This window comes from Doryrhamphus excisus, linkage group LG9 (assembly GCF_037039965.1).
Source record: "Doryrhamphus excisus strain RoL-2023G ecotype Guam linkage group LG9, RoL_Dexc_Guam_v1.1, whole genome shotgun sequence".
Classification (NCBI taxonomy): Eukaryota; Metazoa; Chordata; class Actinopteri; order Syngnathiformes; family Syngnathidae; genus Doryrhamphus; species Doryrhamphus excisus.
This window is the reverse complement of record NC_136365.1, coordinates 15,014,717-15,032,671: the sequence shown is the minus strand read 5'-3', so window position 1 is coordinate 15,032,671 and position 17,955 is coordinate 15,014,717. Positions and strand designations below refer to the sequence as shown.

The 17,955-nt window shown below is 40.0% G+C and overlaps 3 protein-coding genes across 3 annotated transcripts; 1 reads left to right on the top strand and 2 right to left on the bottom strand.

The window, feature by feature from the left end:
* The first annotated feature begins 224 nt into the window (after positions 1–224).
* On the top strand, positions 225–5,679 carry cdk2ap2 (cyclin dependent kinase 2 associated protein 2). The gene is made up of 5 exons (XM_078793468.1): positions 225–364; positions 2,453–2,610; positions 4,308–4,399; positions 4,506–4,626; positions 5,143–5,679. The coding sequence occupies exons 2-5, from the start codon at positions 2,556–2,558 to the stop codon at positions 5,208–5,210; spliced, it is 336 nt and encodes a 111-aa protein (XP_078649594.1). The 5' UTR covers positions 225–364; positions 2,453–2,555; the 3' UTR covers positions 5,211–5,679.
* Positions 5,680–5,996: 317 nt separating this feature from the next.
* On the bottom strand, positions 5,997–11,735 carry aip (aryl hydrocarbon receptor interacting protein). The gene is made up of 7 exons (XM_058083719.2): positions 11,566–11,735; positions 10,497–10,679; positions 10,223–10,411; positions 9,881–10,057; positions 9,653–9,794; positions 7,120–7,349; positions 5,997–7,030 (listed from the first exon to the last, which is right to left on the bottom strand). Exons 1-7 carry the CDS (start codon positions 11,662–11,664, stop codon positions 7,025–7,027), a joined length of 1,026 nt encoding a protein of 341 aa, XP_057939702.1. The 5' UTR covers positions 11,665–11,735; the 3' UTR covers positions 5,997–7,024.
* A 442-nt stretch (positions 11,736–12,177) lies between these two features.
* Positions 12,178–17,037, bottom strand: tmem134 (transmembrane protein 134). Its single transcript, XM_058083732.2, has 8 exons — positions 16,799–17,037; positions 16,236–16,486; positions 15,191–15,258; positions 13,827–13,913; positions 13,677–13,753; positions 13,335–13,379; positions 12,512–12,565; positions 12,178–12,444 (listed from the first exon to the last, which is right to left on the bottom strand). Exons 2-8 carry the CDS (start codon positions 16,443–16,445, stop codon positions 12,362–12,364), a joined length of 624 nt encoding a protein of 207 aa, XP_057939715.2. The 5' UTR covers positions 16,446–16,486; positions 16,799–17,037; the 3' UTR covers positions 12,178–12,361.
* Positions 17,038–17,955: the final 918 nt, after the last annotated feature.

The following is a 17,955-nucleotide window of genomic DNA, read 5'->3' as shown; positions in this document are numbered from 1 at the left end:
TGAATGAACGAATGAATAATTAGTATCCTGATTCTAACAGTGTTGAATTTTGTGTGTGACAGATTGATAAATTCATATCCTGAACATGCTAAATTACTGGGGCGCACCAAACGACTTAAACCACTTAAACGACACGACTGATTATCAAATGTTAATTAATGCGAAAGATGAATGCTCTTAATGATTGTATGGCATGCAGTCACCCCATTCATCGCTTTTTCAATTTTAAAGTCTCGCTATTGGTCAATTTGTCGACCAATGGCGTGGCTTACCGGTGCTAAGCTTGGTCCTGTTTTGCGCATGCGCATTCTTGAACTCACGGAAGAGCACTCGTCTCTCAGAGGATATTAAATCTGCTTAAAAAGGTATTCAAAAACACAACATTATGATAGTTCTTCTTTATCCGTATGCTTACAAATGTAGTTAACAATATGTTGGTCACGAAACATGTGTTTTTGTGTTGAATAACGGCGCCGGCATTGGTTTTCTTGATTGTTCTCACATTGTTGTGCTAACCGGCGAAAGCTAGCTAAATTTAGCACAGTGCCTTCCTGTTAAGCTAACGTCAGCTTTTGTTTCATTCAGAGTCACTCAATTCAGCCCAATTTGCGAATAACGGCCACTTCCACATATACGCGCTACATAATGTTTTATCCAAACGATAACTTACTGTATGAATCACCACGTACTGACGCCCGTGTCATTGTATGTCCGCTAAAACAAAAACTTAAATCAACAAAGAGCTGACAACGTTGTCGTCGTTTGGCAATCCCTTAGTGGTCATTTCGTTCCTCGTGTCGCATAGTATGCCTTTAAAAACACGTGGCCGTTAGCGTTTTAAGGAGGTTTGACTTCAGGAGGTTCAGCAGTTAGATTGGACTTTATTTTTTCCACAACGGGAAAATGCAAATGTTCCAGCAGCAGATGGACTCAGACATAGCACATTATAACAAATACCTATACAGAAAGATAAACAATCTATTATGACAAATTATTATAAACATTAATAATTTACAATAAACCAATAACATGGTGAGTAGCCAATTTTGTATAGTTATTATACATGTTTTTTACGGCTCTATATCCCCTCACCATACACCTTATACACTTTTCTCAGGCAAGCATTAACATTTTCTCACATTTCTCTCTTGTTTAAACACTCTCAAAGTTCAAATTTGTTTGAATTTTAATGATTAACCTCCAGGTTGACAAAAAGAAACTATTTCACTCCCCTGAAACATGCCTCGTCTTAGTGCTGTTTGGCTGTACCGTTTTTGTATCCTAACATATTGTTCCTGTTGTATTTTCCTCATACAGTTAGCTTCTTCTGTTTCTTCCATTTTTTACAGTATTGATGCTTAGCAAGCAGCTAGCGTGGTTAGCTAGTTTGGTAGCTATGTAGACAATAAATTGACAGGAGGAGATTGGAGATTGACAATGGTCTACAGCCAATCAGGATGCAGAAGACGATGGTTGGTCCAGACAGAAGAGATAGAATGGAGAAAAGAAATGCTGCCTCCTGCAATTCTTAAAGGGGCCAGGGTTGAGTGGTAATTATAGGTTATCACATGGTTTGTCTGGTATCAGGCCAGGTATCATGCCCCCAAGTGTCAGTATCAGCCCGAGACCGAAGGCCGATACCAGACTGGACCTGATACCAGACAAACCATGTGATGATCTTATTATCACATACTATTTAATCATGAGCTTATTATCACGTACTATTTAATTAAAAGACCATTTTGTTTCCAGAAAATGTTCAGTTTATTACATGTATTATATCTAAACAGTGTAAACACAATAATTGCAAAAATATTTCAACAATAATATTTTATCAACAGTCTTATCCTATCAATACAGTCTGACAATTAAAGTTCTATTAATCAAGTTTGGGTTTTTTGGTGACTGGAGAAGCACTAGGAATATTTATAGTGTGTGTTCACGCTCGTGCGCTGTTCTCTGATTGGTTGTTTCACGGGCACGATACCAGAGCAGCGCACTCTGAGTGGACAGCTACGGGGGCTGATACTGGACATGGTTAAACTATATTTTATCAGTATCACTGCCCTGGGCTTTGACACAGTATCATTTCGGCCTTTTCCCGTATCATTCATGGGTGGTTTCTAGGGTACAGGGCCAATTAATACTGTAGTATGTGATAACAGTCTTTATACGATGTAAAAAAAAAAAAACTAACCAAAACACAAAAAATGCACAAGTCCGCGAAAGGTGAACTGTGATGGCGTGTGGAAACCATCCTCTGACTTGTAATTCTGATCAACTCATTATTATCAGCCTTATTTTTGGAATAATGTATACACACATCTTTGTGTTAGAAATACGTTGATGGGAAATGTATACAGGAACGTCATATACTAGTAATGTTCCAGTTGTATTTCCCTATGAGGGCAATGTCACTGACATGAGATCTTCCTTTTCTATGTGTGTCTGTAGCTCTTAGGAGCTCATCACCAGCAGTAAAGCTGTATAAGCACTGGGGAGACAGGACCGAAGGAAGTGGCGTGACATACGGGGAGCTGCCAGGGGACATCGCCATGAGTTACAAACCTATAGCTCCTGCGCCGTCTGGCTCCAACCACACACCTCCTGGTTTGTTGTTGGTCATTCATACACACTCTACATTTTACATTCTGTCTTCAACAACTACAATCACCCTCACTTTGGATTGACACTGTCACATACGTATACATATATACATACAGTAAAGTCTCGTTATATCGATATTCTCGGGAGTCGGAAAAAATACCGATATAACCGGACTATCCATATATCCGATCCTGCGCTGAACTGCATTAAAAGTGGGCAATAATGCACTCGACATTGTTCTATAGTATAGAACAATGTCAAGCAGCTTAAATCAATCTTTGCTTAAGGATTTCAATACCAAAAAAGAACACGGCGAACGGCTGCTTCCAGTCAACTTTATTTTTCACACTTCCATCATCAGAGCACAGCACACACACACCGATTCCCGCACTTCCTGGTTCATAGGTCATGCTCAACCCGCCCCACATAGCTGGCCAAACACATGCCACGAACGCCAGCATGTACATATGAAAAACAGTGATTATTGCAAGCGATAAAAAGATATCTGAATACAACACAATTAAATACATGTATTTGTACGCTTGTGTCTTCGTTGGAATAGGTGTGTATGCTATGTCAGTTGGTTCTTCTGTTGCAGGCATGTGTTTGGCCAGCTATGTGGGGCGGGTTGAGCATGACCTGTGAACCAGGAAGTGCGGGAATCAGTGTGTGTGCTGTGCTCTGGTGGTGGAAGTGTGAAAACTAAAGTTGACTGGAAGCAGCCGTTCGCCGTGTTCTTTTTTGGTATTGAAATCCTTAAGCAAAGATTGATTTAAGCTGCTTTTGTATCGATATAAGCAGACCAAATTGGCTGGCGGGAGATGAAAAGGGCATCGTAGTAACCGGATTATCATAATAACCGGGTATCGTACTAACGGAACTAATTATATAATAAAAGACTAGAAATTTGCCGGGAAATGAAAATAGTATCGTAATAAGTAGTAATTCGTTATAACCGATATCGATATAACGAGACTTTACTGTATATGTATATGTATGTTATCGCTGAGTTATTTTATCCGAAATTTGGATAAAATTGAGAGTACTTTATGGAACGGTTGGATACAGATATATGCCTTGTTGCACCCCTAGTGTTCATGTAACAATGTCGTACAACTGCAATGCACTGAGCTTGTTCACACGAATGCGTATTTTCATAACCTTCAGAATTTTTCCACCTATTTTACCTTTTTTTATCGTGACTGTACTATTGTACAGTATTTTTTTATCGTATCAACTTTCACTATTTTACAAATTTTTTTCTTGGTATAAAAATAATAAAATTTACTTTCTTGTAATATTACACCTCGTGATGTTACATTTTACTTGTAATATTCTTTCTCAGAAACATTTTGAATGTAATTGTAATAATGTAATACTCCACACAGGTTTCAGCTTTCTTCTAAGATTTTTTCACACAAAATTGCATTCTAGAAGCATTCTGCCTTTTTCCTTGTAATTTCTCTGACAATTATGACTTTCCTTATAATAATATATTCTCAGAAAATTACTTCCTCTTATTGCTTTGTTGACATTGGCTTTTTTGGTCATAATACATGAGTATATAGAGGATGGATTCTAGGGAAAGTATGACTATTTCTGGTATTAGTGTTAGAGGACATTTCATCCAATTTTACATTTTTTTCCTCATATGATTGAACTGGATGGAATAGGTGACAAAGTGTGTTTTGGACCTTTAGGTTCCTCTGTGCCCTCTCCTTCCCTCCCGTCGTCATCCAACTTCAGGCCAGCTTTCAGTGACTTTGGGCCGCCCTCCATGGGTTTTGTTCAGGTATGCTGGCGTCACGGTCTCCTCCAATGACATCGTTTAAGACACCTTTAAGATAGCCACAAAACAGGATGTCACAGCTTTTCTCTTTGTCTCCCTGACAAATCAGCCTGTCAAAGTCAGCCAAGGCTCCACTTACAGCGAGCTTCTGTCCGTCATTGAGGAGATGAGCCGTGAGATCCGCCCTACGTATGCTGGCAGCAAAAGTGCCATGGAGAGGCTAAAGAGAGGTACACACACTTTTTGGCTCATAAATACGTTTTCTTAAGATGTTGTAGTTATGGAAAGACATAAAATAGATAAGGTTTGTTTATGCTAAAGTAACTAAAAAAAATTAAATTTACAACTATATCAGCCATCCACTTTGTGAAGTAATAAACATAATGTATGGGAGAGTCTTGCATTGACATTATATAGAAAATAAGAATAGTGAAGTGACATGTTCGGCCCTCCCTCTGGTCCTTAGCGTTCTGAATATGCTGTGCCTAAAAACATGTAGTGGAATAGCCCTGCATTGTACTTTAGTGTTCTGATGGGTATTACATGAGAACACATTAACAGACAGCAAGCTTGATTATTGGACTTGCAATCAAGTCACATTTGCACTGGCTACTGGCTTTTTTAATTAACTGGCCATTAAAAAAAAACCCACCAAGCATTGTTAGGCATTTGCAAATTAGAATGACTCATGCATAATACAGTACCTGCCGTATGCATGCTATGTCATGAAGGTTGATCTTTTCCAGGTATAATCCATGCCCGTGCACTGGTCAGGGAATGTCTTGCAGAGACGGAAAGAAGCGCCCGCACATGACAACATCCTCTGTTTGTAAACTATTTCTTACTCTTCCTTCATCGCCTCTTTCCTGGCTGGCTTTTTAAAACTGCATCATATCCTTGTCCGACCAGGCCCCTCAAATGGTCATTAACTACAAGTTCAGTTTTCTACTGACTTTTGAGACAGAATGTTGACATTTTAATTAGAACTGTGCATAAAATGCATGGTGTATTAAAACCAGATTTTTATAATAGTCAGGTTCTCCTTTATGTTTAAAAGAAAACCAAACTTTCCCGCATCACTCTGTCCACTGATGATTTTTTTTTTTACATACAGGTATTTGCTTTCAAGCTCACGCACATCAGTCATATTTTCTAGTGTTTGTCATTCAACAAAAACTATGTACATCAAGTCAGTTTGTTATTGTGGGAATTTTGTAAACCAAATTTTTGCAGTTCCTTATGTATATCTTAATTAAATGATAGAAAAACAAGTGTGGCCTTTTTGTTTAGATATGTAAAGCGACCAGTCACAAATGACGCATCACTGCTGGCGTATAATTTGAGGACAGCATGGAAGTAATACAAATGTTAAAGCAGAGATAAACACATTTATTTGTATTACCATTGCCTCCTGTGGGATAGTTGACTTGATTGAGGCCCTGCATGGTAAATATGTTTGTGCAGAGAGACGGTCACATACACAGACAGCGAGGCAGAGAAAAACAATTTTCTTACACATGAAATACGAATACTGTAAATGCTCCAATTAATGCGTGTGGTAAGTAGCAAATAAGCACCAGGGTCTCGAATTAGCGCCAGATTAAAACATTAACAACTGTGGCTGTAGGCAACATCCTGTTGATATTTTTTATGAACTCAACAAAATGGCAGTGTTGGCTTTTTAAGTATCACGAGTGTTCAACATCCAGCAGCTTTATCTACCTCTCAACTCTGCTGTTGGTGCGATACACTTGCTCTACTGGTTACAATGAACTCATCCCTGGTATCATCGCTGGCTGAGCAGTTTCCCCCTTACTGCTATTAGAACATTGGTTCTGCTGCTGCTGTGTTGTACAATATACATGTTAATATAATACATGTTAATAAATGACTGATGTGGAAAATAAAAAGAGCAACATGTGCCTTTCCACTTTCTCCAGCATGCCAAACGATTAAAGTTACAAAATGAAGTTGTTACAGCTAATTATATTTTAGAGTTAATGCTTGCTTCCAATTCTAACACTCCGTCATCTTCAAAGTTTATGTAAATAAACACCCGGCTATAATTAGAGCATTTACGGATATGCAAGAAAGTAACAATGATCCAAGTGTGTAATGTCACGATTGTCGGAACCTTGTCTATCTGTTGATCCAATAAATCGGGAGCAGTAGGTCCGTTGTTTGTCTCGCTATTAATGAGGTCTGGTGGCACAATGTACAGCTATGTTTGTGAGACTTTCTTTTCTTGGGTAAAATTGCCAATTTAGCCGTGATTATGAGTGTATTATAACAGCTCTGGGTGAACACAAAGATGATAAATGCTTCATGTAAATGTGTGGCAGTTACATACAGCAGTGAGGGAGTACAGAAACAATTCAAAGTGAAAGAGACAGATTTCAAGCCGCTAATGACAGCCAAACAAAGCATTGCCATGGAGGGAGGAACTATGCAGAGTTACAGACTGCACCTTCGGGAGCATTGTATGTGGAAAATGTCTCCAGGTCCCAGAGTGGAGGACAGCATGACATGGAAACACTTTGTCTTGGGTCTGTTGATAAAAACTGAAAGGCCAGCGTTGCGTGTCCTTGAAATTCACAGGTATTGTCTCATTCCACTCCACAGAGCTTCTCAACCCTGAGAGAACAAAGAGCATTAATTGTTAGACTAAAGCGAACACAATATCGTGAACTAGGAAGGGGAGAAATCTTTCCATGTGAACTGACTGTGGTAGCGGTCGGCGGTCGTGTATTGTAGTTGAACAGGCCTTTGTAGCGCCCCTTTTCCTCCTTCTCCTTAGAGCGGATGCGCTCCTCCATGGTGCGCAGCTCCTTGGCTACAGAGGGTCCCAGAGACGGGTCCAGCTTCAACACTTTGGCAAAGTCTGCTCGGGCTTCCGCCTCGTTCCACACAGCAGCGTGGGCCTTTGCTCGCTTGTAGTAGGCCTTCACGTTATCTGAAGGACAAAATGTTGATGAAACCTGACAATAGACCGCATCCAGGGTGACAGAGTGTGTTTGACAGGTGCCATTTTCTATGCCAACATCCTAAACAAATGATTTATACTATGAGGAAAATCCAGTTTAGCGCTTCAGAATATAAATCCATCCATCTTCTATGGCGCTGCTCCTCAGTAGGGTCATGGCTCAAAATGAAAATGTGGTCTCAAAGTTTCAATTGTCTCTCTAGCATACAAAAAAATGACCGCTTCCCAAACTTTACTATCTTCATGAAGTAGACACTTGACTTCCTGTCCCTCAGTGTACTGGAAGTCAGTACTACCAAAGTCAAGGTTCCATATGTGATCCTTATACCTCTACTACGCACTGAGGCAACATGCCACATCATAGCATACCTGACTGTTTTCCTATTTTAACTTTCATTGAATAAACTAATAAATTCACTGTGGACCAACCAGAAATGCAAATGTGTTACAGGTTTGGTAATATAATAATATTGGTGATGATGTTTCTCCTCTTCATAAATGGCAAGGAAAAAGTCAAACTTGCTAAGGTAACTTCAGTATTCTTTGTTCTTAAGAGGAAACCAATGCCACAAAATATCATTGAAGTCAGTTTTTCAGGGAGCGTATTCTATTCTCTGAGGGGAGGCAACATGCTGTGATCATTGTGATCCGGCTCACCTCGGCATCTGTGAATTCAGGAAGTATGTGAAGCTTAACGCTTCCAGTTCAATCAAGTCCATTGATTCTCTTACTAAAAAGCCCTCACTTGATATTGACCATTGGCTAACAAGGAAGGTGGGGGGTCAAGGATTACTTTAATAAAACAGAGAAAAGGCAGGGGACTTGGTGGTGAACTAACGAGACGGACGTGTATTTGAGAGCGCCCTGCTATCTGTTTATCAGAAAGTTCCTAGGGGGTTTTGCATGTTTTTTTCTGTGGTTGTTGCAGCCTAAAATGCCTGATTTCATGGCTGCTATGTTTTGAGGCTCATTAATGTTCAACAACATTGCATCAGCTTGTGGTATTCGTATTTGTTATCAATGTTTGAGTGTTTTGTTGGAACTGTGATGCATTCTAATGGTCACCTTTGTTGTACTTCACGTTTTATTGTATTATTTCATGAACATTTAAGTTCCTGCAGCGCATTCTCCCTACTTCCGTTTTTTGGGTTTTTTTTTTTACATTCCCACTAACTGCCCCTCATCCTAGCGGTGTTTTGACTGCCTGTGCTACACGCAACGTAGGTCGTGAATCCTCTGCGATGTCCCTTCTGCGACCCAGAACCCAGTTAAGCTCCAAAATGTGCTGCTTTGTGGACTTGTCATTGTGTGTAGACGCCCTGCAGCAGGTAGCCGTGTGCTCTATGCACACCAGGAAAAGAATGTTTAGGTTTTTGTTTATTTTTTTTATGGCTTGATAAACTCACCAGTGAATTTTTTTAAACTGTAAAAGTGACCAGTGCAGTGATTATTAGAGTTATGAGTTACATTTTTTGACAATAAAGTCATCCCCAAAAGGGCGACGCTACAAAATAAGTTTGGGAACCAATGATTTAAAAAATAAGACGCTTGATTATCTAAAAAAAATAAACCAATTGGTTGTCCATTATTTAGTAAAATATTTTATTTTAATTCATTTTAAACCGCTTATCTTCACTGGGGTTGCGGGCGTGCTGGAGCCTATCCCAGCTGTCTTCGGGCGAGAGGCGGGGTACACCCTGGACTGGTCGCCAGCCAATCACAGGGCACATAGACAAACAACCATTCACACCCACATTCATACCTATGGACAATTTGGAGTGGCCAATTAACCTAGCATGTTTTTGGAATGTGGGAGGAAACCCACACATGCACGGGGAGAACATGCAAACTCCACACAGAATTGAACGTGTGAGGCCTGCGCGCTAACCACTCGTCTGCCGTGCAGCCCTATGTTTTATTTTTTATTGTAAATTTATTATTGCTTTTAAACCAAGCAAAATGTTTTTTCCGCTTAATTAATGAATCGACAAAACTTTCAGTAGAATACTCGATTACTCAAATATTCGATAGGTGCAGTCCTATTCCAATTATAAAGGAATCCTACTTCATGGAAATTCACATATGACAGCCAAGTCTAGCACCAATTAACCCCAATAAGAGGGATTACTGTATATAAAAAATCTTTTAAAAAGTCTAAAATGTCATTGTATGTAATACAATGACAATAAAGGCGATTCTGATATAACATGATAATGACACCATGGATGTAACATCAGAGTCATGAGGCTAGAAAGAAAGAGAGCGAGTCTTACCCTCGTATTTGAAGGTGAGTGATGAGCAGTGTTCAATGACTTCATAGTACTGGCCTTGTAGTAACTTGCACTGGCAGTAGTTGAGGAGCAGAGGTGTTATCATATGGTCCAGCTTGATCCAAGATGTATCTCCTGGTTGCTCCTGAAAAGGGGGTACAAATGAAAAAAGGTGTGAAAGACATTGGAAGGTTATTATTAATAAGAATGACAAAGACATCAATCATTAACCTTCATTTGTAGATTTTTCAGACAGGCGATGCCATTGTAGTATTTCTCTGTGGCCTCCTTTATTCGACCCTGTTTGAAGAGTGTGTTGCCCTCCTCATGAATGTGAGGCACATGCTCCAGCTTCTCCTCGTCCGTCATGGCCCAGACTTCAAGTTGGAATGAGCCTGGAGGATGCACCTGAACGCAGAGGTTGTGCAGCTGCACCTTCAAAATTGCTCTTAAATGCACCATTTCTAGATAAATATTCACACTACCGCGGTACCTAGCAAAGACTTCTATTAAATAGTTGTCAAATAGCCGAATGTGTGACGGTTAAAGCAAAATATGCTCCACTTAACAAACCTCCAGAACTTCAATAGTGAAGACAAGAGGCTGTGGGTTAGCCTGAAGGTGGTCCAGATCCTTGTGCCCTAGTGAGTGGTGGGAGTGGATTTGTGCGACGCCACAGCAATGTCTCTGGCCTTCGAGGGGATCCTTTCCAACGCTGATGTTCCTCAGTGACTGGGACACCAGCGGGTAGAGTGCTGTGTGCTGATGTTTGCCAACAAAAAACACAAAATCTCAGTCATCAACAAATATTTTTTCTTTTTTTTTCATATTTGGTGAGGTCACTAACTTTGTTGTCACATGTGAATTCTGCAATTTCTCCTTGTCTCATAGTGATGAGCACTCTCTCCCACACAGCCAGTTTGAACTTCTTTCCCAGGATGAGCTCCATGGGTTTGCTGCACAAGCCCATGGTCTTGGAGTCATCCAGTACTGTGCCATCACACAGGCTTGTGCGGTAGTGGAAGACCACCTAGTAGAACAAATTCATGCAACAGTTGAGCGACACTTGTATCACAAAATGACCTCACACCTACTGTATACAACACAGAGCTTTTCAAAACGTGAGCCCGACGTCAGCAGCAGTGGCAGAGCCAGAATTTTTCACTGGGGTGGCGAAGGTGAGAACATTACTCACATTAGGGGGGCATTAGGCTGATACCTGAAATTTCTAGACGGCCAGTTGAGTGACCACCATGTAGCTCAGCTACTGCTCAGCAGTAAATGGAAAATGTGAAGAAAAACACCATATAACACGACATTTAAAAGGCAAAACAAATAGATGTTTAGTTCCGACAATAAAATAAGCTCCATATAATAATTTCTGGAGTGTGTATATGTCGTCTTATATTCTGTGGCGGGAGGCTTGCTGCACATTTATAAACATTAAATTTAGTTTGTTACAGAATTTTTAATTATCGCACCATTATCCTAACAAATGTGCATTTATAGAGCTACAAACTACAGGCCTCTTGCGTCTGCCAACTGACGACGCTCAATTCTCAGCCAATCACGACCTTATAAATATGACCGACATTGTGAACCAACCAATCAGCAAAGATAAACATCCCATCCAGCCCTGCCCATGTCTTTCCATCAGATGAAAAAAACAGATATGAAAAATGAGTTTAACATGCCGTAAAAGCCTTAAACTAGAACGAGGCAAAAAGGAACGTTCTTTCGCGAGTGTCTGTGCTTTTCGTCGAAGCGTAATTTGTTTAACATAAACACATGAGGTAGTTTAGTCGACATGACAGCAGATAGAAGTAGCTAGCATTAGCTAACGCTTTTCATCACGTTTGGTGGGGGTTTCCAACGTCAAAAAACTACACCCACTGACACACAAATCAGAGTTTTACCTTTGTGCCATCGGAGAAGGTCGAAAGTTGTCCTTTACCGGGGCTTATCAATTTTTTACTGATTCCTTCTTCGAGTAGCCTTCGTGCTTCTTCCTCCATCCTTGATTGACCGAGCCTCAGCTGACGTCATCAGATGGCTGTTTGGAAATTTGTCGCTTTTGACTCAGTAGCGCCCTCTGCAGGTAGGCGGCGTTTTTCACGTAAAAAACATCGCCACACAAGATATGATGGTCAGTAGAGATGCTGATATTGTCTTACCGGTATTATCGGCCATCCATAATCACCAGTGATGCAACCTTAGTCCTTTCAGTGTCTCCGGCCTTTCAACATCAAGACAAACTCGCTCAGTCGTCTTTATCCAGGCCAGTGGCGGTTCTGGCATGAAAATAACGTCCTGGGCTACGTTGTATTGGCCCGCCAATCTGCCCCCCCCCCCCCCCCCCCATCCAAAGCCACCTTCAGTGCAGCCCTGATGCCTTTCCTTGCTGCCTCCCCAATATAAACATTCTTTACAGTACAGTACTGGTATTTGCACAAGTACAGTAATTACAGTACATTTTGTGTTGTACTTACCTCATTGCCAAACATAAAATCGAGATTAAAATTGAAAACTTTTTAATATAATTCACAGTCAGAGTTCACATAGCACAAAATCATCTAAAATATGTCCATGAACGTCCACAGGTAAGTTCATGTAGTGGGGTCAGCCAAAGGGACTGAGTGGTTGACTTGTCAGTGGTCATAAAAACAGCAATACTGTTGAAAAGTGTGTCAAATGAGTAAAAGTGTTTGATGATTATTTTTCAAAATAAGGCAAGTAGAACAATTTGAAGCCTCTTCGTCCACGGACAGCACAGCTGATGTATGTCACATGATACACTGGAGGGAGTTAATATTGCAATAGTATCATTATCTGCTCAACAAACACCGAGATTGATTTATTTACCTCCAGGGATGAAGAGAAGGAATCCAGGGATAAAGAAAATGGCACTTGAAACACCTGTGAGGACAAAGATTATTGTATTGTATTAATTCTGTTAAGATGTGTGTTCGATATCTATTAATGGTGCTATACACCGCTAATCCAGCAGGTGGCGGTCTGGCTCCGTTGCTCTCAATAGTCACACCATATAAATTACCAGCTAATTTTAGACCTACTTAGTGAGATACAGCACTATATAATCATATAATATTCCATACTCCCATTTAGCAAGTTTGTTTGCAGGGCAAGCACATATTTTTATAGTTTCTCATGTTATTTGATGATAAACATTAATCTGAAGACTCCATCCATATATTTTCTATGACGCTTATCTGCACTAGGTTGACAGGGGTATGCTGGAACCTAACCCAGCTGAGTTTGGGGCAAAAGGCAGGGTTCGCTCTGAACTGGCCGCCAGCCAATCGCAAGTCACATATAGACAAACAACCATTTATACTCACATTCCTACCTAAGGACAATTTAGAATCTATTTTAAGACTCATTTTTAAACAGTTATAATTAAAAAACCTCTCATTAGGTAAACATTACAAGGTCCGACCAACTTGGAAAATGTCTACAAACAGTTATTGATTCCCTCTGCAAGAAGCATAGTAAACAGTCATTGCCTTTTTTGTTTAAATACTTCCACTTTAATGCTTGTTTCAATGACTCTTAATCCAAGTTTAATTGCATTTTTCCTTTGTCCGAGTAGAATTTACACATCCCCTTTGGGACAGACCATAAAGTTTATGTTGTATTCTACGCCGCTGTTGATTGTTTTTCTCACCTGCATTTGGATTCAGATGTATAACCACACCAGTGAAAATAAGCACTAGAAAGGGAGAACCAATGAAAGTCAGCCATCAGTTAAGAATGGTAAACAGTAGTTATATCACTCACATTTCAGCAAGCATTTTTGTAACAGTACAAGATATTGTCTTGGGCTGCAAGAGTGCTTCCCGCAGGGAAGGCGCTGCGGTTCATTGACAAAAACATGAATTCTAACATGTCCTGTGCTAAATTTTCTATACAGCTATACACTCTCAAGTATATCCACATTTCACTCACTTTTGGAAGCTACTTGAAAAGTAGCTCTGTGAGTATCTGAGAAGTTCAGCAGAAAACTCACCAACTCCAGTGATCAACAGAAGAAAGGAAGCAAGAACAACTTTTCTGTTTTTCTTCACAAGTGGATGCGACACCCATCTGGCCAACACATGTAATGTATGTCATTCAGTGTTTTTATATGCGTATTCTTGTGTGATAGCTACCACCTTACCCGCAGCAGTGTGCTGACAGCTGCGTGACGGAACTCAAGGTGCTGAAGGACCACTGAGAGCTGCAGTAAGATAGAGTGGAGGGATCACTGTGGAAACAGAGCATTCAGTTGAAGGGGTGGTGTCAAGAAAAAAGGACAAACACACTAGAATCACAATTGCCCAACTCCTGCAAAAATATGATGCTAAAGTGCACAGAACAGGATATGCAAAGCTTTCAGCACTTCAGCTTAGGGGACATCTAGAGGATCAACCCTGCAAGTGCTTCGTAAAGTATGATGAGAACCATAGAATCAGGAGTTGAACTTATTGCGGTGTCGGAAATCGGTACATGTGGCTGCTCAATGCAATGTGCCTAAATTGTCAAGTGCATTTAGTTTTCATGTGAGTGGATGAGTGGTTAGCACGAAGGCCACACTGCTAGGAGACACGAGTTCAATTCCATCCTCTGTCATCTCTGTGGAATTTGCATGTTCTCCCCGTGCAAGCGTGGGTTTTCTCCGGCTTCCTCCCACATTCCAAAAACATGCTAGGTTAATTGGCGACTCCAAATTATCCACAGGTATAAATGTGAGTGTGAATGGTTGTTGGTCTATATGTGCCCTGTGATTGGCTGGCGACCAGTCCAGGGTGTACCCCGCCTCTCGCCCGAAGACAGCTGGGATAGGCTCCTGCACCCCTGCGACCCTCGTGAGGATAAGCGGTAAAAAATGAATGAATGAATGAACTTAACTACACAGTTTACGTTATTTTCAAACTTGTATGACCGTTAAGCCTGTTTTGTTTTCTGCATCAACAAAGGCAGATTTTAACATTACTTTTAAGACAAGCACAATGAAAAAATATTTTGAAAAAATACCACAATATTGCAATCTTCTAATTAGTAATTACTAGGCACTGTGTTTATGTTAGCAGCCCCATCTCCACCCACAGAGATAAAGAGACTGTATAACTGACAAACGGGCCGAACTCTCTTGCCTGTTTGGAGGTAATAAATGAGAAAAAGAGACACACATGCATAAGGTTCATTTTGATTTATTGTGTGATTGATTCATTTATTATCATCATTTTTCTAAACAAGACATTTTGTCACATTTTAATCTCGCAAGATCTTGTGGCACCTCTATTTAGTGCTGAAATGAGGCACCGATAGCTACTTTTGTTCCAATCCGGTTACTCCACTTTATGTCTGCACTGATACCATAATAATACCAAATTCTCAAACGTATCCCCATTTATGAAGACAACAGTTTTACTCTAGAATAGATCCCTTCTATTTTCATTATTTCCCGTTGAAAACAAAGGTTTCCAAATATGTACTGGGTTGTGCTTCTGGGGTTCCACTGTAAATATGGCTTGAACTAACCTGATTTTGAAGAAGTTATTAAAAGAGGAGTTGCCACTGTTTCCAAAGGGGTCTTCATTTTCCAGATTCTAAAAAAGGAACAAAAGATACACACTACTCACAAAAAAGTTGCGACATTTGGCTTCCGGGTGAAATTTCAGGATGAACATAAAATGCAGTAGCCTTTTTGCTGTGTTTATCCTCTCTATACATTTATCCTGACCTATTTCACATTTAAAAGAATATTACTTAATAAATCATGCTGTTTCATGTTGAATATGGCCTATTATTAGTCCTGAAATTTGCACATTTAAGCAAATTTTACATAATTGTTGTCTAGATTAAGCATTTTCAAATATATACATGGCTACATGATGTAAAATACAAATATATGGTAATGGTAATAGTTTTATTTCATCACATAATCAGTTCACAGTTCCACATGTCCAAAAGGAGTAGGAAGAAGCAAAGCTTATTAAATCCTACCCCTCCATCTGGTACCTAAACATCAGTAACTGTTACATTTGTTCACTTCCTGCGTTCCTAATATAGTTTAAGGGTTTTTTTGTAATTTTTACATTTTTTGTCAATACAATGACATAATGGGTACCATAGTAACTGTCAATATAGTGATACTATGTATAGCACATCATGACTGGTTCAAGACTCTTCATCCATGTATTTAGCAAACATCAACTGAATTTTTTCAGTTTCTTGAATTTGTTATATGGTATTCAGAAGACACATTCAAAGACATTGAATGAGATGTATAGTATTCTACACTGGTATCTACCGTAGGTGTCAATAATGTTACTGACACACAAGCACCAGACCCCATAGCTGGAATTATAATACCTAATATTAAAGTCTCACGGCAAGCTAAAACTCAACTCTGAACCCCCAACGTCACTTCCTGTCCACCAGCCACTCATCTCCCCGAGGGCTCAAATTAATAGCAACACACACGAGCACCTGTCTTGAGAACTTGAGCAGCTGGACATGTGCATAATATAAGGCATTTTAAGTACAGGTGCATTAATGTACTGTACTGTGACAGCGGGCCTACCTGATACTTCAGGTTGCTGTGCTCAGGCGAGGCGGACAAAGCAGGAGATGGATGAGGCTGAGGCTGAGGCTTGGAGAAAGTCAGCGGCCCAAATGTCAGCTCTCCGTCTCTGTCCCGGCTCTTCCTTTCCGCCGTCTCCACATCTGACATGGTGCCCTCCTCATCGCCATCCAGCACAAAGGCATCATCGATAGTGAACTGCGTTGACATGGTGATCGCCTCTTACACTATCTAGTGGGGCTTGAGGCTCACTAGGGATATGAAATAGATTAAATGGCTTCATGTTCATCACATGACTCCATTTTTCAAGTTAGCATCTATGACAATACCACCAAGAATACCGTTAAAATGAATCAAAATGGGCTTTAAATTGAATTGGGTAATATAGCAAACTAGCTTAAATTACAAGTTCAACCCTCGGCTCGCTTATGCGATCAATGTACGAAAAAGTAGCCAATTTGGAGTCATAAAGTAACTAGTTTACAACAAACAGGAATGCTAAGCTGCCCTGATCCCAGCTTTTGTTTCCGTTTGTCGATCAGATGACCAAGAGGAAAACTTACTGTCTTCAAAAAATCTTTTTCTTCGCTCAGCTAAACTCCGCCATGTTTGACACACGGTTCACATATCTCTTCAATATTTACCAACACCACCGGAAGCTCCTTAAAACTGATTTAAATCTTTTTGTGATAGCAATTAACGCGTTTGCCAAACTTTCGAGTCCTCTACTTTCCCGTTTTTTCCTCGGAGCAGGCTATCGATTGCGCATGCCTGATTACGCCCAGTGGCTGGATTGCCGGAATGTCCATCAATCGAGTGTCGAATTATCGATAGGCGCCGCTTGTATTTTAATTTTTTTGTCTTTCTTCAAAATCAAAACGGTACAGGAATTAGCAGTAAGTTGTTAACTACAGTAAAGTGACGCAGCTATTTTAAAATGGTAAACATAATAAAATAGTGTGGTGCAAATTAAACGATACAAAATGAAGCGAACTTTTAAAGCTTCTGTACTTGCAAATGAAGTTACTGTGCCAAATTGTAAATTACTCTTGAGTAGTTACTCAATATACCATTCCTCATGTACTTTCCACACAGACAAAAAACTTTAATATTTATAATTTAGAAATACTGTACCACTCAAAATGATTCAACCTGAAAATGATTACTTACTTAAACTTGCAGTAGTCTGAAACAAAACAACACTTTAAATACAGTCGATGTTTATTGAAATTGCCTATGTAAGCTATTTTTGTAAGACCCCTTTTTTGTTATTTTGAAGGCTGAAAATGTTGTCGCTGTGTGTTAGCTCCAAAGGATAAGTACTTCAAAATGTCTCATAATATTGTTTAAAGTGCATACATGTGAGTGTGAATGGTTGTTTGTCTATATGTGCCCTGCGATTGGCTGGCGACCAGTCCAGGGTGTACCCCGCCTCTCGCTCGAAGTCAGCTGGGATAGACTCCAGCATACCTGCAACCCTAGTGAGGGTAAGCAGCATAGAAGATTGATGGATGGATTCAATTAAAACCTAAACGTTGTTCCAGCAAAACACTTGAATTCAATAACACATCCAATGTGTGTGTGTGTGTGTGTGTGTGTCTCCAGCTAGTCAAGTGCACTCAGGAGTTATGCAAAACACTTATAACTGCTTTTCCTCCCCCGTTTAGTACAAATGGGTTCAGTTTCAGGAGCATTAAACATTAAGCATAAAACATGCTTA